We start from the raw sequence: 23,905 nt of genomic DNA, 5'->3' as shown, positions 1-23,905 counted from the left end.
AAAACACATTTTGTTTTCTTAATACAGAGCCTATTTCCTTAATGTCTGTTGATGGCTGAAGATCAAGTTGCTTAACGTACATGGCAGCTCGCGGATGCCTGGCAACACTTTTATGTCCCTTTCTGATCTGCTGCCATCATATTGTACTGTTTCAACACAGTCTACGCTGCTCAGGTCGCAATTTCACGTTCATCTCAATTGCACTTCGCTTTCAACTTGAGAAAGAAGACATTGAAGGAATTCAGGACACACGACTCCAAAATATGCCGCTCAGGCATACTGATTATTCTGAGCTGAAGGCACTTGAACAACGGCAAATACAGGGAGAAGCTTCTTCTGAACCCCCTTATATGCCTAAAGACAGATCCTCCAAAAGGAACTCGATTGTCATAAATCCCTTCCTGGGGAGATTCATTGAACAGGGGCACTGACTCTTACCAGAGGATAGGAGACTAGCAGTTGACAACGCACCCAGACGAACTTTACCCCACACTCCCATATCGCTCCTCTATTCTCCTAAGGGCCCGTTTGTCTTTTCTAAAAATCATTTGCTCTCCCCTAAGCGGCCTATATGCTCCCTCCCTTTCCTCTTTTAAGACGGAATGTAAACTCTCAAACAAAAGGATTGACTTTCTGTTCCCTGTGATGTCCTTGTGAATATGAAAAATTAATAAATCTGTATGCCTTTCCCTTGTGAATCTATGTACTGTCAGTTTATTTCACAGACCCAGTTATCGAACCTAGGTGCGGGGAGGGGCCTTTCCTCCCCTGCAATAGCTCGTGTGAACTTCTGTAATGCCCTTTCCCACTCACCTGGGGCTGGTTCACTGCCCTCTCTTCCATGTCCTCTGTTCCCTCACGGGCTGAGGCTACATCATCCTGTCCCAGATAAGGAACAGGCTAACCGACATGTTTCCCACACCAACACCTGTTTGTGCATTTCGTCCCAGAGCCTCTTTCCTCCCCTTGGGCCTTAGACTGCACACTAGATAACGCCCAAATTCCTCAGCCTATTATTAAAGGCCACCTGTAATCCAGAGCCCTCCCTTCATTTGAATTCTTAGTCCCAGCATAACTGGTTTATTCACTGTCTCCTGACCCCATCGAGCATATTCCTTCCTCCTAAATATATGATTATGAGAAAGATTGATGAGTCATGATGCTACATATTCAATCTTATCTTTTTCCGAGTACCAGAGAAGATTTTTAACAGGGTTTTCTTAACAAATGTGCAGTTCTAGTTCTTCTTTTAAGTCTTCGAAAAGAGAAAATGTAAAACAAGGAAGGTACTCGTGAATGACATTTGCTGCTTCTTTTCCAAAAGAACAGAAAAATCTAGATGATAAGGAAGATAAAAGTTAATGCTTCCTGGACACTTCTCACGTGCCAGCACATAAGTAGCCTTTTAAAATCCTCACGACCCTACAAAATATATGCTGTCTCTCTCTGACCAGTGAGGACACGGGCTTGGAGGGCTTTAACTAATCTGCTTAAGCACAGACGGGCAGGTCAGAGCAAAATGAAACGAAAACCACAGTGAACACTCTTTATAACACTCCAGTTCTCTACTACTACTACCCAGCAATTCCAGAATCCTACCAAGTTCAAGAAAAAGTAAGCTTTGTCAGAACAAGTAAATTTGTGATGTGTGTGTATGTATGCACTGGAGGTTTTCTACAAGGCTCATTTAAGATTCAAAACCACAAATCATTTTAGAGCATTTGGATGTTTATATAAACTACATAAATGTATCTGAACCTTCCCTAATTAATTAGCTCTTTGGAGATTTTGAAAGGGACCTAAATCTACAGGTGTTGATCTTAACACTCAGTATCAATTACAATCCTTTCCTAAATCAGAACAAAATTTTAGTGGAAAAAAAACAAAAAACAAAAAAAAAAAACCCTTTTCTATCACTTAAGGCAATGAATTGTCTACCATAAAGTATTGTAGGTCTAATGCTAGCCGCTACTAGAAGCTCACCATAAGCTTGTCGAAGGGGTTTTCCTAAAGCAAAATATGTCTGGATGGCTACAGACAAAACATATTGATGTATTTATAATGTAATGGGTAGTTTTAAAGTCAACATGCTTTGAATGCAAACCGAGCTATGGCCTGTGAAGAAGGAAACTGTGAACCAATGTGAACACATGTTCCATCATAATCTAGCTGCTGCCCACATGATGCTACATGGTCTGACTTTGTTGTATCCTCTCTCATGAGATAAACTAGCAGGCTCTTAATTTATGTCATACTTTGGGATGTTTCCTACTAGCCATCCCATTGCCTGTGCCCTTAACCATATGCTTATTAAGGCATCCTTGTGAAGCACCTGGCCAATAAAAGGTATCGCTAAAAGACTAAGCATATCTACTGGGCCACATTCTGATTTGAAGGATAATTTCAGAACCATTCTGTAGACACACATGGTATCACTGCTCAAAGATGCCAGAAGACCAATTACACAGGGCATGTAGTTTGGAACTTACTGAATCTTGAGATCCAACAGTCAAGAAAATAATAAGCTTTTCAAATCCAAGTCTCTGTGTCTGGGAAGCAGAGAGGGTGTGGGGAGAGGAGGAAAAGAAATATTTCTCGATACTACATTCTCTAGATTTTAGATATCCAATGATTTTGGTAATTAAAGAGTGTGACGATCATCATTAATGATGGGAGACTTGGGAAACTAAAAGGTACAGCAGTCAACATAGTGAGATAACCAGTGACTCATAACGAGTGTCTAAAAGGGCACTCTAGTAATCCACTCCGAGTGCATTTTAAACCATAAAGCTAATGCCATATCCTCGAATAAAACACACTGAATTAGGTTTATCTAATTAATATTCAAAAAGTTCCAAAAATATGTGTCGGAAACAATACCTAGAATTTCCATCAACTTTAAAGATACAGGAAAGAGAGAAAGGTGCTTCTGAACAATCTAGACAACTGAAATTGGTGCAGCTAAATGAGCTGAGACTTCTAACTGAGCCATACGTGGGCCTCCTCTGACATGGTGCAGAAGCTGGTGCCTCAGAGGCAGTGCCAGCTCCTGACAGTCTTGAGCCAGGATGTGGATAGACTTAGTGTCCGAAGGGATGCTGTGATACAGTTTTCAGTTAGATCTAAACAGTGGGGGATTAAATATTCAAAAATAATATAGTTGTTAGGAGTCCCCTGGGTGAAAGATGGATTCGCAAACCTAAAATACGGATAATTAAAAAAGAATACCAAATTTGAAGTTCATAAGTTCCCGCCCTCCTGCCCCATACCACACAATTCTAATGCATCAAATCCCTACTGATTCGGGTATTTTAAACTGTTTGAAAGCCGTTTTGTTTATGAGGTTATTGAACAAAAAATACATTGTTTTCTTTGCCAGAAAATATTATTCAAACAAGTATAAGAATGGGCTAGAAAATATAAATATTGTAATTGAAAAGAAGGAAGATAAGAAGTAAGGGAGGGAGGGAGGGAGGACGGGGAGAGAGAGAAAGAAAGGGAGGAAAAAGAAGAAAGCCAGCCACGGCATGTAAAGGAAACGTGGTAATAGTGGTCAGGGCAAAAATAAACTGAGGGATTTGCACACCTGTTGTCATGCACTTTGACCACTAACACATGTGCCACACAAAAAGGTGCGATTCCAGGTACATTTCCACATCCATCGCTAGATCTTGTTTTAGCTGGAAAGGGGTCAATTTAGAGGAAGGAGCAGCACATCTAGATACTATCTGACCCTCTCTATTTGGAGGTTACCTGCAGGTATCACTAGAACTAACTAAATTCTGAATTCAAGGGGCCATTCCACATCAGTCCTAGAAACTAACAAAAGTTCCAGAACCAACCTTCGGAGTGTTAACCATTTGGTCAGAATTTTCAGAATGATCTGCTTACTCGCCCACTCCCCACCTGCCAGTATAGCTCAAACCAAGAGACGGGAGCTGCTTCCTGGATGTGGCTTCCTCAGGCTCTCCACGTGCAGCAGGATTCCCAAAGCGAGGGCTTGACCTCTGCGCCTCTCCTGTGACCCCAAGCAGCACCTCAGCTTGCACACACCCCACCCTTCAAGGAGTGCAGGGCTCCATCGGCCTCCGCAGCCCCTTCTGTCACAATGTGAAGGTGCATCATTCGACTTGGCAGAGGTCCGCGTTCAATGGGACCAAAAAGGTAAGAACAGATGATTCGAACCCGGCCAGCCAGGCTGGTTACACGTTGGAAGTTCCCAGAAGTGAGAGGGGTTTCCTGATACCATTCGAAGGGCTGGATCTGACAGCCTGGGTTTAGATACACAATCTTCACACAGGGCTTATTTTAAAGACCGCGCGAGTTTAATATCTCACCTGTGCACGTCTGGTCTCTCTAGACAAGAATTTGAAAACGAAAGGAAAGGCCAAATTGCAAGTCTCATGGCTATATTTTGAGTGACTTACCTCAACTTCCACCTTTGTGAAGGGCTGGCAGCAAGTAAGAACAACAAGCTGAAGGCTGAAGAGAAAAAAGAGATGGTCCCCTTCATACGGTAATTACAAGTATCATCTAATACTACTCAACAATCCTTTCCTGACACACACACCCCATGTCACGCTTCATACGTGTTTTCTGTTTATAAATGCCACACGGCAGCTACAACACTTCTCGGGCTTAGACAACTGTTCTTGACATTCAGAAGTTCTGTCACCACATGCAATACCATATTTATATCTGTGAGTCAGAGCCACAGCTCAGGAGACAAAACCTCAAATTTGAAGTCTCCTCAATGAGTCATAGGCCTAAACTCCTCGTGAAATGATCCGAGGCCACATTTGAAAGCGCATAGATGTGTTTATAGGGAAGCTCCTAAGTAGAACATATCATACTAAACGCTTTTCAGATATTTAAAAAACGAAATCAGTGGGCCTTTCTTAAAAGTAGAAACTTTATCATAATTGTCTCGGTTACTAGTAAATGCTTTTATTACGTGGAAATTTTCTGAAGATTCTCAAATTTCATTGTAAAGCTAGACAAAGGCTTTCTTTTAAAGTGGCTATAACCAACCTTCTCGAAGACAATTTTTGAAATAGTTGCTCCAACTTGCAGCTTTCTAGTATATATTTAGAAATGGAGAAATGGAGAAAAAATCTTATCTTTCCGGATAAGATTTCTGTGGGATTTATTTAGCCTCATTTAGACAGATGACCCAGAAATCTGGCAGAGTGGATTCAACCACATGTTTATGAAAACAACCAACCTTTTTTTGCTATTAAGAAATTAAAATAGGATTTATCTGTAAAAATTACTTGGAGAGACTTATTTAAGACAAAAAAAAAAAGCTTAGGAACTTAAACAAGGAATTTAGTTAAAGAAGGAAGTCAGGAAATAGATTTACCAATTCCATAATTAATTATAAGTTGTTAATATAAGTATCAGTCCTTAGCCCTTCTATCTGAAGGGGAAAAGATCTTTTCTTATCCACTCCAAGCAAACAAAGTCAAACCATAAAAGGAATTATTCTTTAATGATTTAAATGGAGCTTTGGAATTCAGTGACTTGAATAGCTAATTCTATTCTGAACATTCTGAATGCTGTAAAAAATAAATAAATACAACGACTCCCAAGACCTCGTTAAATCAGTGTCGTCCAGACTACATACAAACCAAATAACACTTCTGAGACTGACACAAAACAGCCTTTCCGTAGCTTCCCCTTCTCTGAGTTTATTCCCTAGGTGTATCGCTCCTGTCTCTGAGGATATCTGCTTTGGTGTAGGATTTCTTCCTTAGAATCCATCTAGAGTAGCCCTTGGAGCAAGAGCAGTTGAGACAACTGATTTAGAACAGACACAGTGCCGAACATATCACGACACAGATCGGAAGATACAGGTGGAACCACGAGTTCCCACAGGTAAGTGTGATGTGGCATCTGGAAAAAGCGAAGAGACACCTTCTGAAGATTCTGTGTTTATAAGTCCTAAGAAATCTTTAACTCTGAAAATATCTTTTTCCTCCCTTTCTTTTCTGAACTCTCTATGTCCTTTTTCTCTTTGTCACACACACACTCCCAGGTTAGAAGGCTAGATTGACTAAAGCCCTCTATTTTCTAACCCTGATCCCACCCTTCTAGAAAAGCTTTCTCTTATTTGACCTTCATATCTACGTGGGTTTCTGCAAAAAAAAAAAAAAAAGATCCTATTTACTGAACAGTGAAGCCAAAGTCACAATCTCTTTAAGGAACTTAACTTGTAAAGGCCCCAAGGATGACAAACATTAGGAAATATAAATACATGTTTCACCCAATTTTTAGGCATTTCTTTTTCTAAAATGCTCTTATACTACTTGTTTCTCCTAATTTTCCCTTGTATAAAAGCTGCAAACCAGTCATTCAAAACCAGGAAAGCCATGAAACATGGGTTCTAGCCAAATGAATAAATTAATTTCCTGAAGCGTTAAAGATAACATGTCTAGACAGCCTTTACAATTTATTTTTGGTGTCATTCATTTACTTAACTTCGACTCCCAAGGACTGAAGCGTAAGAGGAACATAAAGGTCTCACAAGTTAATAAACATTAACAGATGTAACTGGCCCATGAGTTACCTATTCTGATTTAAATTTATTATTTCAAAGCAATTCATACATACGAAATGGAGAAAATAAGTATGCGGGGGGGAAAAAATCTGACTTTCAGAAGTTGTTCGGACTGTCTAAAAGGTATCTAAGGAAGCTCAGTGTACCTGAGGCAAATGATGATTTTCTTTGAAATATTTCCAAGTAGTTGTCACCTATCTATCAACAATGTTATCTGAATTCTGTGTGTAACGGTATCAAAAGGCATTACTGGGAAAACCCCTGGCAAAGTCCTCAGTCCAGGTGTTTCACAGGATTCTCGCCAGAATGTCACAGGCTGCTGCAGAGGAAGTAAGAGTCTCCACGTTCTGCTGTATTTAAAGGCTTATTTCAGTTCCGACTGTTTAATAGTGAAACTGTAATCTTCTCTCTTAAGGATTTTCAGAAACTGCTGAGCCTTCTGTTTTTAACATTCCAGAATGGAACTGAAATCTTGGTTAGCTATTTTTCTCAACTCAAATCAAATGCATCATGACTATTTCGGGCCATATGACCTAATCTCTCTGGACTGCTTAAACCACTATAATGAAACAACGATGAAGACGCTAGACAATGCTAAATCTGCAATGAAAATGAAACGACAAAATTAAAGCTAAGTGCTATGCCAACTAGGTCACTCAGATGTTTCTTAAGAATCGGTAGGTAAATACTTAAGATCCATTAGAACATGACAGAAAACTAGAATTTTGCATGCGGGAGACACAGGCTTAATAGACAAGATAGTTACGCTCTCTACAGAGACTTACCAGTTACGAGATTTAAGGATCTGATTAGAAATCTTTACTTTTACCAAAAAAAATTAAAAATTGCTGTTTTAAAAATTACTGTTTTTTTCTTTGCTGAAGTAAAATTTATATAAATAATAGATATTGACTTACAATGTATATCCTTGCCATGTCCAAGTCACGGTATCCTACAATAACAAAAGTATTCAAACTTAGTTTGGAGAAAAAAATACCACATAAAACAAAAACCCATGTATTTCCTTTCTGAACGAAAAGCAATGCATTGAAAAGTAAAACAAGCATATCATTGCTACATATTAGTGAACTGATCTATGCATTCTTGGATTATTTATCTTCATGGCAAAGATCTGTCTCCTATACATAAACATCTAGCTTTTTATGGAATTAAGTTGCTCCGAATTGTGCATGCTTACCTATTTTTCTCATAATATGAACAATATTATGGATATTTGCTTATAAAAACAGCATATGTTAGTCTCCCTCCCACAAAAAAAATAGGGTTATGTGGGAGAAAAGATTAAAGTAATAGTGAAAGAATCTGAATAGATGACAAATGCAAACCCACAGGCAGAAGTACAATAAGTAGAAGTTTGACAGATCTTAATTTTTTAATTATGGATGTCCACAGCTGAGGAACGAGCCACTGACTAGAAAGCTGATCAAGAACTCTTAATATGAAATAACATAATTAATAACTACACCTTGCCTTTTTATGTAAATTTTATGTAAATTTCCTCTCAGAACCAAAATATCTTCCAAAAATCTGGCTGTAGGGAAATGGTGACACACTCAACACCCAGAAGACAAGGGTGTACCTAGCTGGAGCACAGGAGACTGCCTCCTGGGGCCTTCCATAGGATGTCAGGTTCTTTGCAGTTACTTTCTTATTTAAGCTGTTTGCCAAGAGTCCCTTTGATGAGGCAGTAATTAAACATCGAGCCTCTCACAAATGTAACCTACAACTTCGATCCTTCTACACCAGTAATGACCACTGAATCAGGAAAAGTTTTCTCCTAGGCTTAATAAAAATCACAAATGTATTCAAGTTTTCTCATGAGACCCTGAATCTGAGACTTAGTCATACTATTGTAGTGACAATAGAGTGAACACTAAGGAAATGTCCTCCTCTAGCTTAGTAGCAAAAACAGTATGTAAAATCTTGGCACTAATGGATATGTGCCTATCTCGCCAACTTTTAAAACCTGAATGGGGTAGGGAGAATGAGTCTCCCCATCTGCTTCCACTATTTGGCGGCTAGTCATCACTCTTCTCGAACATGAAGAGGGGCCTTAGAGGATGAGTGCCGTTTGGAATGTTTCGAAGTCTCCTCAGAGTAGAATCCAATGCTTACCAGCTTGTTGGGGTACCTGAGGAGAACTGGCTGCACAGGAACTCCTGGGATGAAGGCTCCTGTAACCACAGCGAGATTTTATAACATGTTCATTGTCTGAAGACAAGTTTGACGAGTAAAGAAAAAAACCTGATAATAAATGCTACGCATGTACTGAACGTTTAAGAGCACACGTAAACTATCTGCTGATGGTAAATCCCTAACACTGACCAAAATGAGAGAGTTTTAAAATTCAGAAGTACGTAAGCAAAATATTAAATGTCGTAGCTAAGTCGATTCAAATATTTATTTATTTACATCTCCCCTTATTTCCTTTTTCCAAATACCTATAATTTACCAGGATTTTTAAAAAATTAATAACGAAAACCAAGACAAACTGAAAATAAGGGAAAGGAAAATCTAGATAAAACCAAATGCTTGAAGCAAGAACTTCCACATTTGCCAGAAGTGAGTTCCAACTTCAGCTCTGAGCATTCCAGCAGCCAATGCAAAAATCATTTAAAAGTACTACCAATTACTATGAAATTACGTATTACTATGAAATTCATAACTTGATATATATTAAAAAAAAAAGAGTGAATCTTAGAAGGCATTTGAAGGGATTACAATAATTGAAATAGGTTTTCTACATGATGACACGGGACCCCAGATGTCTGTGACAGCATCCTTGGAGGAGAATAAAAAGCTGCCAGTGATTCTGCTCACAACACACACACACACACTGACAATACACACACATTGTCGCTCTCTCCTCCCGTCAGTCTCTCTCTAAGTAGCTGAAGGGGTTAAGATAATTAAAATAGCAAAATAGCAGTTCTGTGGATTCATAACATTAAGATTTTATCAGAAAAAGAAGAAATGCTCAGAGCGGACTGAGTTATTTTATGTATTATTATCAAATCATTGAGAAATGTTCATACTACTTTGTTACAATATAATTTAATTTATCTCACCTGGTTTAAAAGTAATCAAACAGGAGCGATTAGTACAAGTACCTTCTGGGAAAACTAGTATCTTGGGAGAAAAGGAACAGATTTAATATTTCAATCTAATTAATAGATTACCTCATGATTTGCCTTCTTACTACTTCATAAATAGCCGCCAATTCTTATAAAACGAAGATGAAATAAAAGGCTAACCCCTGATTCTAAGGAAAGCTAGAATCAGATTATAGGTATTTGGTTTTCCTCTAAAAGAAGTATAGTCTGACCATTAAGATAATTAGAAAAAGGAGTAAAGCTTCGAATACAGTATACACTTAGCAAATGTTTCTTAGTGATGACACTTGTGATCCGAATAGTCTTGAAAGAAGATGCAGACCTAAGTCACATTCAAAGTGTGCACTTGAAAACTAAATTCTTCCTTCCCCTGCTCTACTTCCTTAACCAAGTCATTTCCCACGTCTTTGTTTCAGTTCTCACATTCGATGGTACTCACTCCCACAGCGTACAGTTTAGGTCATGTACTGAAGAAAAAGGAAGAACTGCTCACAGCATGCTTTACGCTTACTTGAATTTAGTTGACATATGAAACAATCTGACATCTTTTCTTGAGAAAGTGTTTTTGGCTTTTAACGTACTCCCTTTTCCACGTGAAAGATATTCAGTACAGTTAGTTTCCCATTAGCAGAATAAAACAGCAGCTTGATTTTCTGAAGCGTTTAGAATGTGGTGATGAATAAATTGCTAAGTACGTAAAACAAACAAACAAAATGTCTGTCCTCCCAGTAGTTAGTAATGTGTAATTTATATTAGTGAGAGGAAACGTCATTAGGCCAAACTGCCACCATAACGAGTCATTTGTAAAATAAAACTTATGAATAGGTGCAATTCCATCATCCTCTAATTTAAAAAAATCGGTTTCCTATGACAATGGGATACAATATCAAATAAGATGCATTCAGTGGAAATTCTATAACTACACTATTAACAATGAATCATAAAGCATCACAGCTGGAAAGGGCATTAAAAGTCATCTAGCATTGCCAATGCGTGAATTATTTCTACAATATCCCCCCCAAGTGGTTGCTTAGCCGATGCCTCGAAATTCCAGAAGAGGATTCCAAGTCAATCATTCTACCTCTGGACCGAAAAGAAAGTTCCTTGAGATGAGCAACATGAGCTAAAACCTACCTAAGTATTAACTCCCACCTACCAGTCCCAGATACATTGCTCAGAACCCAAGAGAAAAATCAAACCCTTATTTCAAATGCCATTTCTTCCCAGGCACTTGTTCAACTATTCCTCATGTGCTTTGGTTTCTAAACCCTCTGGTTGGTCACACTCTCTGGGTGCTCTAACGTCGACACATCATCTTGGGTGACCAGGTCACTACAGGACCATCAGTTCTGCTAGTGACCACTTGCTCTCACCTGGGCAAAGGTAGAAGACTACTTCTGCATATCACCCATGAAGCCTTCCTCATCCCATAGAGGTTGGCCTTCCCTTCCCTTCAAAGGCATTCCTTCCAGGGGAAGGGGCTGGTGAGATGGTGAAGCTGCAAAAGCTTCTACAGCAGATTCTGATATGCCCCCCTGAACTGAAAAGCACTAATTTAAATGTACTTCAGATCAGATTAAAGATCTTAATTATGTTTTCAGTAAGCCCACCATATTGTTGAGCATGACTGAGAGTTAGCATCTCATCTTTTCAAAGGGAAATAAATTCAGAAGTAGAGAATTACTTTTTAAAACACAAAGTGAAAATTGTTTCAGAGTTTGGTGAATAAAAAAGCGTACTACATTTAGTTCCATGGAATATCTCACGGGGAAGAGGACTTCTCATGCTCACTGGTGTCTTCTGCTCCTACTCTGTGGGACACATCTAGCAGAGGTGTCCCCAAGATACTGCTCTCCGTGGAGCCAAATGAATATGTTTACAAACGTACAATAAATGAATTCTCAGTATATTTAAGTCAACATCTACTGCGTTTTACCTGGGGCCATTCTCCTCCCGACGTTGCTCGTCTTACTATTTCATTTATTGTGTTCTTTCGAGAATCTGGATCTACACGAGACACCAACACTGGTTGCACAGCCCTTAACAGTCCTTTAAGACAAAGGAAAACTCATGACCAAGTCACCTTTTTTGGCTAAAGCTACCAAAGTAATACCAGATAAATCACAAAACAACTTTTACAGAAAATTGAAATGATAGCAAATCAAAAGAACAACTTAAAAAATTAAAAAAAAAAAATTTCTTGGATGTTTATAACTAAAAATATTTTATTGATTTAACAGAAGTTAGCAGTAGGGATATGAAAAGCAGCAAATGTAATTTTCTCCCTAAAGGTCTTCTTCCTCAATAGGTTATCTTGTTTTATTTTAGGGATAGCCTGAAAACTGATTATGTAAATTCATAGTTCACAGGAGCAGAAAGCAATTAGTATTCATTTTACTGAACTTTTCAGCACAGCAGTCTTCTAAATACATAACATCCTAGCACATGCAAAATAAACCTCGATTTACCAAAAATCTATTGCCACACACGTTTTCAGGAAAAACACCGTATTATACAAAGCAGGGAGTTCCATTTAAAAAAGAGAGAATGTCTTTCTTAGCCGAATGACCAAGCTGTAAGAACTACGATCATTCCTCCAGAGCACCAGGGCAACATCAGTCGACTTTCACACCCAGTCTCTCATCACCTCGTGCTTACAGTGACCTTGGGACGACTGGGAGCAGTTACTTGGAGACGCACACCCCAGAGAGAGAGGGCCAAGCATCTGGTGGGAAAAACATTTCACTTGCTTCATTATTTTTTATGGCAGGAAGCACTTATTGTCCCACATCATAATTTTCAGAGTTACACATGGGTCTCTCATGGAGGTTTGGAGGCAATAATAAAGAAAACAGAATTAGGAGAAAAAGCTTAGTGTGTTTATCAGCCGGAAGAGAAATTCATGAAATCGGATGTAACCATTGTTTTCACAAATTCTTCAGTTAAATTTTCTCTCAAAAAAAAAAAAAAAATCAAGTGGAAAAACTGGTCTTTTAAATATAAGAACAGAAAGGGATGATGGTAGAGTGATAAAGATAAAATTTTAAAAGAATGGTAAGGGTACCTACAGGGAAGTATTTAATCTTTTTTCATAAACTCATTCTTTCAATATACTACCTCATTAAAAGAAATATGTTTAAAATACTTTATCATGTTAAAGTTGCTTAAAAATCTACCAGTAAACTATACATGATTTTTAAAATTTAAGTCATGAACATAAAAGTATTTCCTCTATGTTCTCTTACAAGTACTTACTGCCAATCAGAGGGACCTGCACATTCTCAAGTCGAGACACTATAGAAGGTAATCCGGTTACGACACAGGCAATTCCATCGAAGAATGTTGAATGAGGAGCGACAACAAAAATCGGTGCTTCCACAGGACTTGCGATCCTTCCTTTCACAGTAACTATAAACCCCATCGAAAGGAACATGGCGTGACCCAGAAACTTCAAAATTCGTTGAGTAATTGTCCTTTGAAAATACATACATATATATAAAAAGACAGAATTAGCTCTGCTCATTGCAGCTAACAGCAGGACTTTACATTAAAATACAATACGAAAACCAAAACATGTCAGAACACTTCGTTTTAAAATACGAAGAACAGCGAACACGCCCATGGAGCTCTTTCTGCCAGGCGCTGTTTGAAACACTTTACATGTATTAGTTTCTTTAATTCTCAGCCCAATTTTATGAAATAGTTATTATCTATTATTATTCCCATTTTACAGATGTGAAAACTGAGGCACAGAGAAGTAATTTTCCCAAGGGCATACGGCTAATAAATGGCTCCATTCTTCTGTGACTAAAAAGTGAGAAAAATGAATTTTCAACATACATCCTCCCTGAGAAATTCAAATCGGTACTGCCCTTTGAAGTAATACCTTGGGAATCTACATTTGTGTAATAGACACGCTGCTATTTCCCCAAACACTTTTAGAACTCTCGTGCTGAAACTGTCTTCAGAGTTATTTTAGGGATAATTTTTTTAAATTAAGCCTTATTCCCTATATGATTACAACTCTTAGACGGTCAAAAATCTTAAGAAAATTCACCATCTCGCTCCCTTAGGACAGAGATGCACTTAAACAATTCCGGAAATCTAATTGCTTACTTTAAAAAAAGAATTTGTCATTAAAGATTAATTAATTCATCAAACTGTGCCAGGAACTGTGCCGGACATACACAACAAGTAAGATCGAGTCTCATTAAAGATTAAGCTCAGTATGTTGATAAGCTCAATCGAGTAGGGAAATAGAAACATACTCCTAGAAATGCAAACACACGATGGACATCTCAGTATGTGAATATGCATATAGCTTTTCACAAAAATAAAATACTATGCCTATCTCTCGGATGACAGCTAATGTGAGCTTTAAAAAAATGGGCTTCCCATCTAATTCTAATAATACAGTGAGCAGCTGCTATGAAGCAACTAGCTATTGAGGAAGTTGCTCTTTTATTACACAGTAAGAGATGAGCACACAAAGCCAAAGTACTTTTCCAGAGGGCACAGAGAAGTGAGTGACTGCATCTCTCTTCCTGCCCCTTAGTTAAGAGCTGAGATCTCTACTGAGGTAGGGATAAAAAGCAATCCCTTTCATGAAGCTTCCACACCTCCTATTTCTGATTTATGGTGATGCAGCTTCTGACAACTACATTCCAAAGTCCTCCATACTCAAAGTCATTAAACATCTCTGTTTAAATGTTTTAAAAATGGCTCAAAGTCTAGCGCTGCACATAGTTGACAAAAGTAGAACTTTCTTTTCCAACATTTATTATATCTGTTTTCTGGATTTTTAGACTATTCCTTCCATCCCCATAGGTTTACATAGGTCATTAAATTAGAAATCAAGGAAATCATTTAAAGGAATGAGTGATGAAAAATACCTCTTATGCTATCTTTTTAATGACACGCAACTTCGAGTTATAAAACAAAGGAGTGCGATTCGCAAGGGTTGAGGTGATATTATTTTTCTAGGGCCGTCGCCAGCTTTGGGTTTAGTTCCACTTCAAACCAGCCTTGTGTTTAGTGTTGACATTTGTTCACATGAATTAAACTGCAAATAGCATATTTTTTAAAAAGTTTCTAGAACGGTGTTTCTCAAATTTTTGGAGGACATATTCTCCTTTGAGATTTTGATGAGAGGAATAGATCCTTGCACACAAAAAAAAAAAAGAAAAAGAAAAAGAAATGTGCGCAATTTCAGAGAGATTGACAGTGCCCTGGAACCCAGCAATGGATTTCTATGAAACCCAAGGAATCCACGTGGAAGGCCTTCGCTTCAGGGCATGCTTACCGCAACAAGCTGGTTCCACCCAGCAGAAAGTAACTTTTACCTGTGACTTTGTTCATTCACGGTCAGTCTATTCTCTAATACCATGCCGACTCCATAATGCTTGAGAAGCAGTTCCAGCCGGCCTTGGTGCAATGTTTAAAAAAGCTAGGCTATACTGATTAACAATTAAATTGTTGTGAATAATAATCACTAAAGTAATGAATAAACATACTATCATTGAACCACTTAATTATACCACTGCATAAAGTATGTAATTATTATAAGGGGACAAAAGCAATGTGAAAACTGAGGGAGAGCAAAAGGAAGCCAGGTATTTTTCAGCCACGATGGTTGTGGGCAGAGATTTCTACATATGACAAATGAAGAACAGTTTTATCTGAGAAGCAAAAATGAATGATAAAATTGAGTAGGAAGCCGTTAAATAAAACTATTAATCACTGACTAAACAATGACAAACTCTCCTTTATATTGATTTATCTAACATTTAGACTTCATTGTTTCTTACCTCCTCCAACCAGTTACTGGATGGGTCATCTTTTCAGGACAGCATGCTGTTGAAACTGCAGCAAATGGCCATGCCAGTAATAAAATTATTGCAACCAATAAAGCACGAATTGGAAGCAGGATAATTCCAAGAAGGAAAATCTGAAAGTCAAAGTAGATAAAAAAAAAAAATAGATGAATGGATATTATATTAATGCTGTAGCACTCAAACTGAAACATGTAAGAGGAAAGTTTTATTCAAGTATTCAAGCGGTCACTCAAGGACGAATTGAGCATTACACTGCACCTGACAATTACCTAAGCCAAAGAAAAATAAGACATTGTATCTGACCTCACAAAGCCTGTTAAATAGCAAAAGAAACAGTAAAGAAATCCGAGTACTGTAAGACGACTTGATCTGTATGTCAAGGCGATGTTGGGGGAAGAAAGGAAAGGTGCCTCTGCCTTCACGGTGAGGGAAAGCTTCCTCGAGGGACTGAAGGCTGAACGGTCTTGAAAGACAAGCAGAAAGAAGCTAGCAGAGGGGAAGTTGCTTTCTGAGAGCTTTAAGATGGAGGAGAAGTGTTAATGAAAGTATTAGAATGTGAAGAAGTAAATGTATTCTTTTATATACCTGCCCATCCTTGATAACTAATAACAAAAAGATAGGGGAGGAAACAATAAAAATAAATAAGAATGAAAACTAAACAAGAATAGCCAATAATATATGAATGCTTACTGTGTACCAAGCACTCTAAGTACCTGGCATTATTTGATTCTTACGACCTTAAGTGGTTTTACACACAGAAAGGAGAGGCACAGCGAGTTAAGTTAAATTGCTTATGGTCACAGTTACTAAATGGCAGCACCAAGATTTGAACACCGCTTGGTTACAAAGCCCTTACTCTGAATCCTAGACCATACGGCCTTTTAAGTGAAAATTTGTTACCCTTACATATAACAAATTGTCTTTTTTCTATTAGCCAATAACATTACTCAAATAGTGCTGTCCATCTTCTGCCTACTTCCTTCTATGAGAGTTTGAGCATCATCAACTAATTTACAAGAAATGCCAAAAATGTTCTAGTTATCTATCCCTCAAATTATTTGTATGCGCATGTGTGTGTGCCTGAAATAAAAATTACGTGCAAGGAAATATGCAGATCTTAGGTGTATAATTCAATGAGTTTTAAAAAACCACCACTCCAATCAAGATATAGAGCACATCTGCCACCTAGAAAGTCACCTAGTGCATCTCTCTACCCTGTTAGGTAACCAACGTTGGATATCTAACACCATAGATTAGTTTTGATGAGAACGTCACATAAATGGAATCATACATTATGTGTATGTGAGTGTGTGTGTCTAGCTTCTCCCACTTGAAATTTTTGAAATTCAACTCTGTTGTTTTGTTGTTTTGTATATCAGTAATTCATTCTTTTTGATTGAAGAGTATTACTCCATTGTATGACTTCATGACAATGTTTATCTATTCTCCTGCTGATGAACATTTGGGTTGTTTCTATGGTGAGGTATTATGAATAAAGCCAGTACAAACATTCCTATGCAAGCCTTTTGTGAATATGTTTTCATTTCTCTTAGGTAAATATCTAGGAGTGGAGTTGCTGGGTCACAGGTGTAGTTTATAAGAAACTGCCAGACGGTTTTCCAAAATGGCTGTATTATTTTAAAGTGTCCCTGGCAACGTATGAGAATTTCAGTCACTGGACATTCTTGCCAACATTTGGTATTGGTGGTCTTTTTAAAATATCAACTTCATTAATTCACATAAAATAAAATGAACCTATTTTAAGTGTATAGATTATGAGGTTTTCAGATGTATACCACCATGCAAATGTCACCACAATTAAGATATAGAACATTTCTATCACCTTAAAAGTTCCCTTGTGCCTCTATTAAGTCCATACACCCTCCTCAGCCCTTGTCATCCACTGACAGACTTTCTTTCACTACAGTTTTGCCTGTTCTAGATTATTATATAAATGAAATCCCACGATATGTACTCTTATATGTCTGGCTTCTTTCACCTCATATTTTTGAGATTCAACCTTGCTGTCATATGCATCAGTCGTACAGTCTTTTTAATTGCAGAGTATTATTGCATTGTATAAATATATTACAATTCATTTACCCATTCGACTGTTCATGGACACTTGGCCTATTATGTTTTTAGCTGTTATGACTATAGCTCCTATGAACATTAATATTCGAGTCTCTGTGTGAACATATATTTTCATTTCATTGGGAGTGAAATTGTTGGGTCAGGGTAGGCTTCAGTTTATCAAGAAAGTGCCAAACTCTTTTCCAAAGTGGTTGTACCATTTTACATCCCCGCTAATAATGTGCAAAAGTTCCTGTTGCTCCACATCCTCACCACCATCTGGCGCTGTCAGTCTCTGCAGCCATTCAAGTGGGTATCTCATTGTGGTTTTAATTCATGCTTCCTTGATGAGCAATGGTGCTGAGCACATTTTCTGGGTGTCTGTTGGTCATTCTTTTAACTTCTTATTTTAAGTGTCTGTTCAAGTTTTTGGCCCACTTTTATTAGGTTGTTAGTCTTTTTCATATCAATTTGTAGTTCTTTATATGTTCTGTATAAAAGCCCTTTGTCAATATATGTATTGAAAATAATGTATCCCATCCCATGGCTTGCCTTTTCAATTTCTTAATGGAACCTTTTGATGAGAAGAATTTTAATTCTGATGAAGACTAATTTATCCATTTTTAGTTTTCATTCTTTTCTGTGTTCTTTCTAATAAATCTTTACCTACCTCAAAGTCATGAAGATATTTTATATTTTCTTCTCCCAGAAGCTGTATATTTTGGCTTTTATGTTTCAGTCTATACTCCATCTTAAATTACTTTCTGTGTGGTGTGCAGTAGGGATCGGGGTTCATTTTCATCTATAGATTTATCTAGTTCTCCCAACAGTATTTGTTGAAAAGACCTGACACTCCCCAATAAATTTTCTTGGCAACTCTGCCAAAAATCAATTGAACATATATCTGTGAGCTCTCTGTTCTGTCCCATTGATCTAGTCATCTCTCCTTCTGTCAATACCTCACTCATCTTAATTGCTATATCTTTGTAGTAAGTCTTAAAATCAGGTAGTGTGTGTCCTCCAACATTTTTTTCATCAAACTTTTTTGGGGGGCTAATCTAGATCCTTTGCATTTCCACATAAATATCAGAATTAATTCGTCAGTTTCCACACCAACAAAAAAGCCCACTGGAATTTTTATTGCAATAGATAGGTTCCCTTTCTTAGACTAAGGGAGTACCCTTTTATTCCTATATTACTGAGAATTTTTTTAAACGTCTATAGATGTCAAATTTTGTCAAATGAGTTAACAAAATTTCTGCATCTACGGAAATGACAATATGCTTCTTATCATATGTTTTGCTAATGAATTACATTAAAATATAATTTTCTGTATGTTGAACCAACCTTGCATTCCTGGAATAAACCAAATTTGAAAGGATATATTATCCTTTCCACATACTACTGTATTTGTTAAAGGTTCTTATATCTGTGATCATGAGGGAAATTGGCCTATAATTTTTCTTATGACACCTTTTTCAGACTTTGAAAGAATGCTAACCACACGTTTTTATATATTGTGTCTCCATTTTCATTCATCTCAAAGCATTTACTAGTGTTTCCTGATTTCTTCTTTGAAAACTGATTGTTTAGGAATGTGTAATTTCCACACATTTGTGAATTTCCCAGACTTCTTTGTTATTTCCCTGATTTCTAAATTTCAATCCGTTTTGTCTGGAGAACAATGTATTATTGAAATCCTTTTACATTTATTGAGACTTATTTTACAGCCTAATATAATTGTCTATCTTGAAGAATGTTCCATAGGCGCTTGAGAAGAATGTGTTTTCTGTTGCCGTTGGGTAGAGTGTTTTATACATACTTGCTGGGTATACACGGTTATAGTGTGTTCATCTTCTATTTCCCTGTTGATATTCTCTTTCACTGTTCTACCACAACTGAAAGTGAGGAATTCCAATATCTCACTACTACTGTTGAGTTTTCTATTTTTTTCCTTCGATCTTTCAGTTTTGCTTTGTGTATTTGGGGCTCTGTTGTTAGGTGCATATAAGATTATAACTATTATAACTTCTTGATTAATCAATCCTTTTGTCATAAAATGTCCTCCTTTATCTCTAGTTTTCTGTGTTAAGTTCTATTTTATCTAATATTAATAGAGCCCATTTAGTCCTTCTTAGTCACTGTTTTCATGGTGTATCTTTTCCATCCTTTTACTTTCAATCCATTTGGGTCTTTAAATGCAAAGCATGTCTTTTTTAGACAGCATATAGTTCCAAGCTGTTTCTTTTAAGCTTTTTGGTTAGCTTATTATTTTCTCCAATTATTATTCACTGCCTCAGGCAGCTGTGCTGTTAAGCAATTGCCTCTGATTATTTTTTCACGAACAGCCCCAGAGAAAAGACTACAGTGAGTGGGTAAGCCCCAAGGCAGGTCAAATAAAGACAGCCTTGCAAATGATCGAGAAATAATTTTGACTGTGAGAAAAGACCACGGCATATACCCTGAAGCTAGAGTTGGAATGATGTTATATCATATTCATATAAGATTTACTTACATTCACAGTGAGTGACTAATATGTATTTTAATTGAGTTAAGTTGTCAAATATTGGGCACCTTTTTTTCTGTGCCACTTCCAGGTTTGCAATAAATAACAGTACTCAACAGTAAACCAATGCTGAGTAACTCTTTGACAAATTAGGAGGATTCCTCATCATATGTCCATTTGGTAATATGTCCTCTCTATAGAGAAGCATTCTCTTAACATTCTGACGGAGTTATCTTCTTCTCTGGATTGTCTTCATAGCACTCGCTATAACATAAAATTATATATTTTTATAGTTGTTTAATTTTTTTTTCATTGAAATATAAGCTTTAGATAGACAGGGTCCTTATTTCTCTTGTTCACTGCTTTATCTCCAGAGATTAGCATTGTGCCTGGCACACAGTAGGCATTCAACTAATATTTCTGATATAGTAAACGACCCCACAATTACTACCAAACACTCGTTTCGATTCCATATTCTATCGGGGAAATGAAGGCTACTTTTTTTCTATGCCACTAAGTAGCAGACCCTTAAATAGTCAAAAAGAAAAGGGGAAGGGCAAAGCTAAGCCCTATGCGATGCAACCCTTAAGCAAGATAACAGTCCCTGAGTGAGATACTGATATCATTCAAGATTAAATTTAACTTTAAATTAAATTTAGTGTTATCGTACTAGGTCATACTTAAATAAAAGTATATCCATATTTTAAACTGGATAATATTGCCAACATTGTTTTTCAATCATGTTTATGTAAATCTTCCCTTTATCCAGACCATTCAAGCCATTGAAATCTATTTTGTATCTCTGGTCTACATGAATTTTTAATTTAAAAAAATACCCAGATTATATTCAATTCTATTCAGCTTTAAGTATAATATGTAATTTGTTGACAGCGAATAGCATAACTTTCAATAGTAAGATCAGCAAACATTACCAGACTCACAAATTATCTCACTTAATTTTAACCTTCCTTTGATGCATTACTATTTGTTTAACAAGTAAGAAAAGAGAAGTTCAGAGCAGTTAAGTCACTTGGCCAAAGTCACACAACTAATAAATGGCAGGGCCTGAGATGTATTCGAAAACTAGTGACTAACACTACAGCTCTTGTAGAGTTATTTGGAAGAACTCCCTAAACAGTAACAGGAAAACAAAAACACTTAATAATTTACTCTAGGTGTAGTATATTTATAATATGCCACTTTCATCATCTTTCCAAAATATGAAGCGAAACAGACATACTTTCGTTTAAGTATGACTGATTTGACCAAATCAACCTAAAATTATTCTTGAATGATAGTCAACGTACTTAGAAACATTTCAAAAGTTTTAAGATACGAAAGAGACATTGACCCATTTAACGACGTGAAGATCTACGTTTTAAACGTTTAGATTCTTTACAAAGAGGTATTACCACATTATCTTCCTCTTCCTCTCTCAAGCCCTTCTTCAACCCGACACCCACCTATCAGAACTCGAACCACCACCCCATGAGGCTTAGCCCAGCACGCAACCTGCCTCCACTGTAGAAGACAAAGGTCTCTGCGTGCAGGTGGGCTGTGAAAAATTACACTACTTCGAATCCAAAGTCAAGAAATTTGTGACACATAGGACCAAAGTGGCTTGCATAGTCTATCTTGTTCCTAGATCACGAACTTCACCAAACAGGAAGTCCAGAGAGTGAGTGCAACTGTTAATGGTAAAAGCAGCGCTTTACTAGAAAAAGGAAAGGAAACTTCTTTTTTGTATGTAGTCATTTTAATTTATTTTTTTACGCCTACAGCGCCTGGTCTTCCTAGGTGGTCTCCCATCCAAGTACTCGCCAGGCGCGACCCTGCTTAGCTTCCGAGATCAGATGGGATCGGGCACGTTCAGGATGTCATGGCCATAGACTGTATCTAGTCATTTTTAACAGTGGAAGAAAATCTGGGCTACTTCTCATCCTTGAATCTGGGAGAAGTGTTTGAGTGAAGGCTGATTCAGAACCCCAAACTCTTAAACACCCTAAGCTTTTCCTAGATTCTGATTTCCTGCCTTTGATGCTCTTGCTCAGCTAGATCATCTCAGACTTACCTGTTGTTCCAGTTCCAGATCTAGGCCTTCTCCCTCACTTTCCCCATCCTAGACTGACTCCTCAACTTTCCTAAGGCAAAAAAAAAAAAAAAAAATTTCCCTGTGGTAGGCTGGCCTCTCTCCACATGCTCGCAAACTCAAATCGAAGTTCTCAGATTCATTCCCCTTTCTCAACTCAGAATGTTTCCTCAGCCACCGGCCTGCTCGGCCGCCTCCTGTTGACGACCTTCCTCACACCACCCTCCCTGTGCCCTCGATCCTCACACCCACGTCTAGGCCCTCTGCAGACTCATGGCCCCTGCGTGAGCCCTCCTCTCTCAGATCGACATCTCTTCCTCAGAGACTTTGCTCCCCAGACCCCCGCCCCCGACAGTCAACCTCCCCTGCCAGAGCGATGGCTCCATCTCCCCTGGACCCATCTCCTCTCTCACATCCACGCCCCTCACCTGGATGCGCTTCGCCGCGCCCATCCGTGTCTGCTGCACGAAGGGGTTGGGCACGGGCGGCGGGAAGAAGGACGCTTGGCGGGGCACCATCGGCGGCCGCAGCCCCGCGCTCCCCACGCCGGCGCCCGGCACTGTGGCCGCCACGGCCGCCGCCTCGACACACCGGCTCATGGCAGAGCCAGGCGTCGCACCAGACAGAAACAACCCACGAGGAGAGCGGCAGCCGGCGTCGCCGCCGAGTCAGAGTCTGAGCAGCGCCGGAGTCCCAGCCCAAGGCTCCGCGGCGGGGCCTCTGCGCAGGCGCCGAGGTGACTTGACGCCGTCTGGGCCCCGCCCCGCCCCTCTGGCTCTGGACGCGCCCAGGGGCCGGCCCCACCCTCTGAGCGCTGGCCCCACCCCTTTAGGTATCTGGTCCTTCCTCGCAGGTAATTGGGAGTGAATGTTTCTCCTTCTGAGCCACGTAGGCCTGTGAGACAGTTTAGGTAGAGTTCTCTGCTTTAGGGTCAGGCAACCTGGACTTCCAATCGCTTTTGATGCCTCTGTGACATTGGCCAAATCACCTTCTCTATGAGCCTCAGTTGCCCTTCTGTAAAACGGGGATGAACAGAACTTAGACAAAGAGAACCTGAATCTAGCAATTAGAAGAACCACCCCTGGGCTTTTCCATTAAGTGAGTTTATAATACATCCAGGACGGGTTTTATGTGTTCGATTTCTGGTGTACGTTAGCGTCTGAGTTGGATGTTTATTGGTTCTAGCTGAAAAAGTCCTAACTAATATAGGAATTGATACTAGGAGTGGAATCTGCTCCACTAAAAACATGGACTGATAGTGGGGAAATGGTTCTCCAAAGAATATTGAGCTGCTATTACTAGGAAAAGGCAAAAACAACTATTGCCGTCCACACTAGATGAGGAACCTGGCCCCCAAAGGGGAAGTGACTTGGCCTGTGGCTCCATTTCACCCTGAGGAAGTTGCCTGCCTGGACCTATATGGGTAGTTGGGGGAAGGGGGAGGAGAGGGGTTTTTTCCAGAACCTGAGACCAGTTGGTCAATTCCTGAGTGGCTGGGACGAAGATGGCGAATGACTTATCCTTGCTGATCGATGTCTCACGGCAGGCTGTGGGCGTGAGGAGAATCGGTCCGGACCCTGGGACAGCTGTCCTTTCACACTTATTCACTGTAGACCCCAGAAACTTCCACCACCACCAGACAGACATACGGCGTTCAGCTACTCACTTAACCCAAGCTTGCATCCTTATCCAGGAATGGAAAAAGATAAA

The 23,905-nt window shown here is 38.7% G+C and overlaps 1 protein-coding gene and 1 pseudogene across 1 annotated transcript in view; both read right to left on the bottom strand.

Annotated features, from left to right (window-relative positions):
• LPCAT2 (lysophosphatidylcholine acyltransferase 2) overlaps positions 1–22,929 on the bottom strand; it is a 57,803-nt gene extending 34,874 nt beyond the window's left edge. The window contains exons 1-8 of the mRNA XM_039880914.1: positions 22,624–22,929; positions 15,501–15,640; positions 12,949–13,166; positions 11,630–11,742; positions 9,649–9,709; positions 8,696–8,754; positions 7,477–7,511; positions 4,428–4,482 (exon numbers count right to left, since the gene is read on the bottom strand). Of these exons, the coding sequence (XP_039736848.1) occupies positions 4,428–4,482; positions 7,477–7,511; positions 8,696–8,754; positions 9,649–9,709; positions 11,630–11,742; positions 12,949–13,166; positions 15,501–15,640; positions 22,624–22,794 (852 nt within the window). The 5' untranslated portion in view covers positions 22,795–22,929. The remainder of the gene's footprint in view (positions 1–4,427; positions 4,483–7,476; positions 7,512–8,695; positions 8,755–9,648; positions 9,710–11,629; positions 11,743–12,948; positions 13,167–15,500; positions 15,641–22,623) is intronic.
• Positions 21,879–21,997, bottom strand: LOC120617444 (uncharacterized; annotated as a pseudogene).
• Positions 22,930–23,905: the final 976 nt, after the last annotated feature.

Source organism: Pteropus medius, unplaced genomic scaffold (genome assembly GCF_902729225.1).
Source record: "Pteropus medius unplaced genomic scaffold, Ma_sr-lr_union100, whole genome shotgun sequence".
Lineage (NCBI taxonomy): Eukaryota > Metazoa > Chordata > Mammalia > Chiroptera > Pteropodidae > Pteropus > Pteropus medius.
The sequence above is the reverse complement of the archived record's forward strand: the minus strand, read 5'-3'. Positions and strand labels throughout refer to the sequence as shown.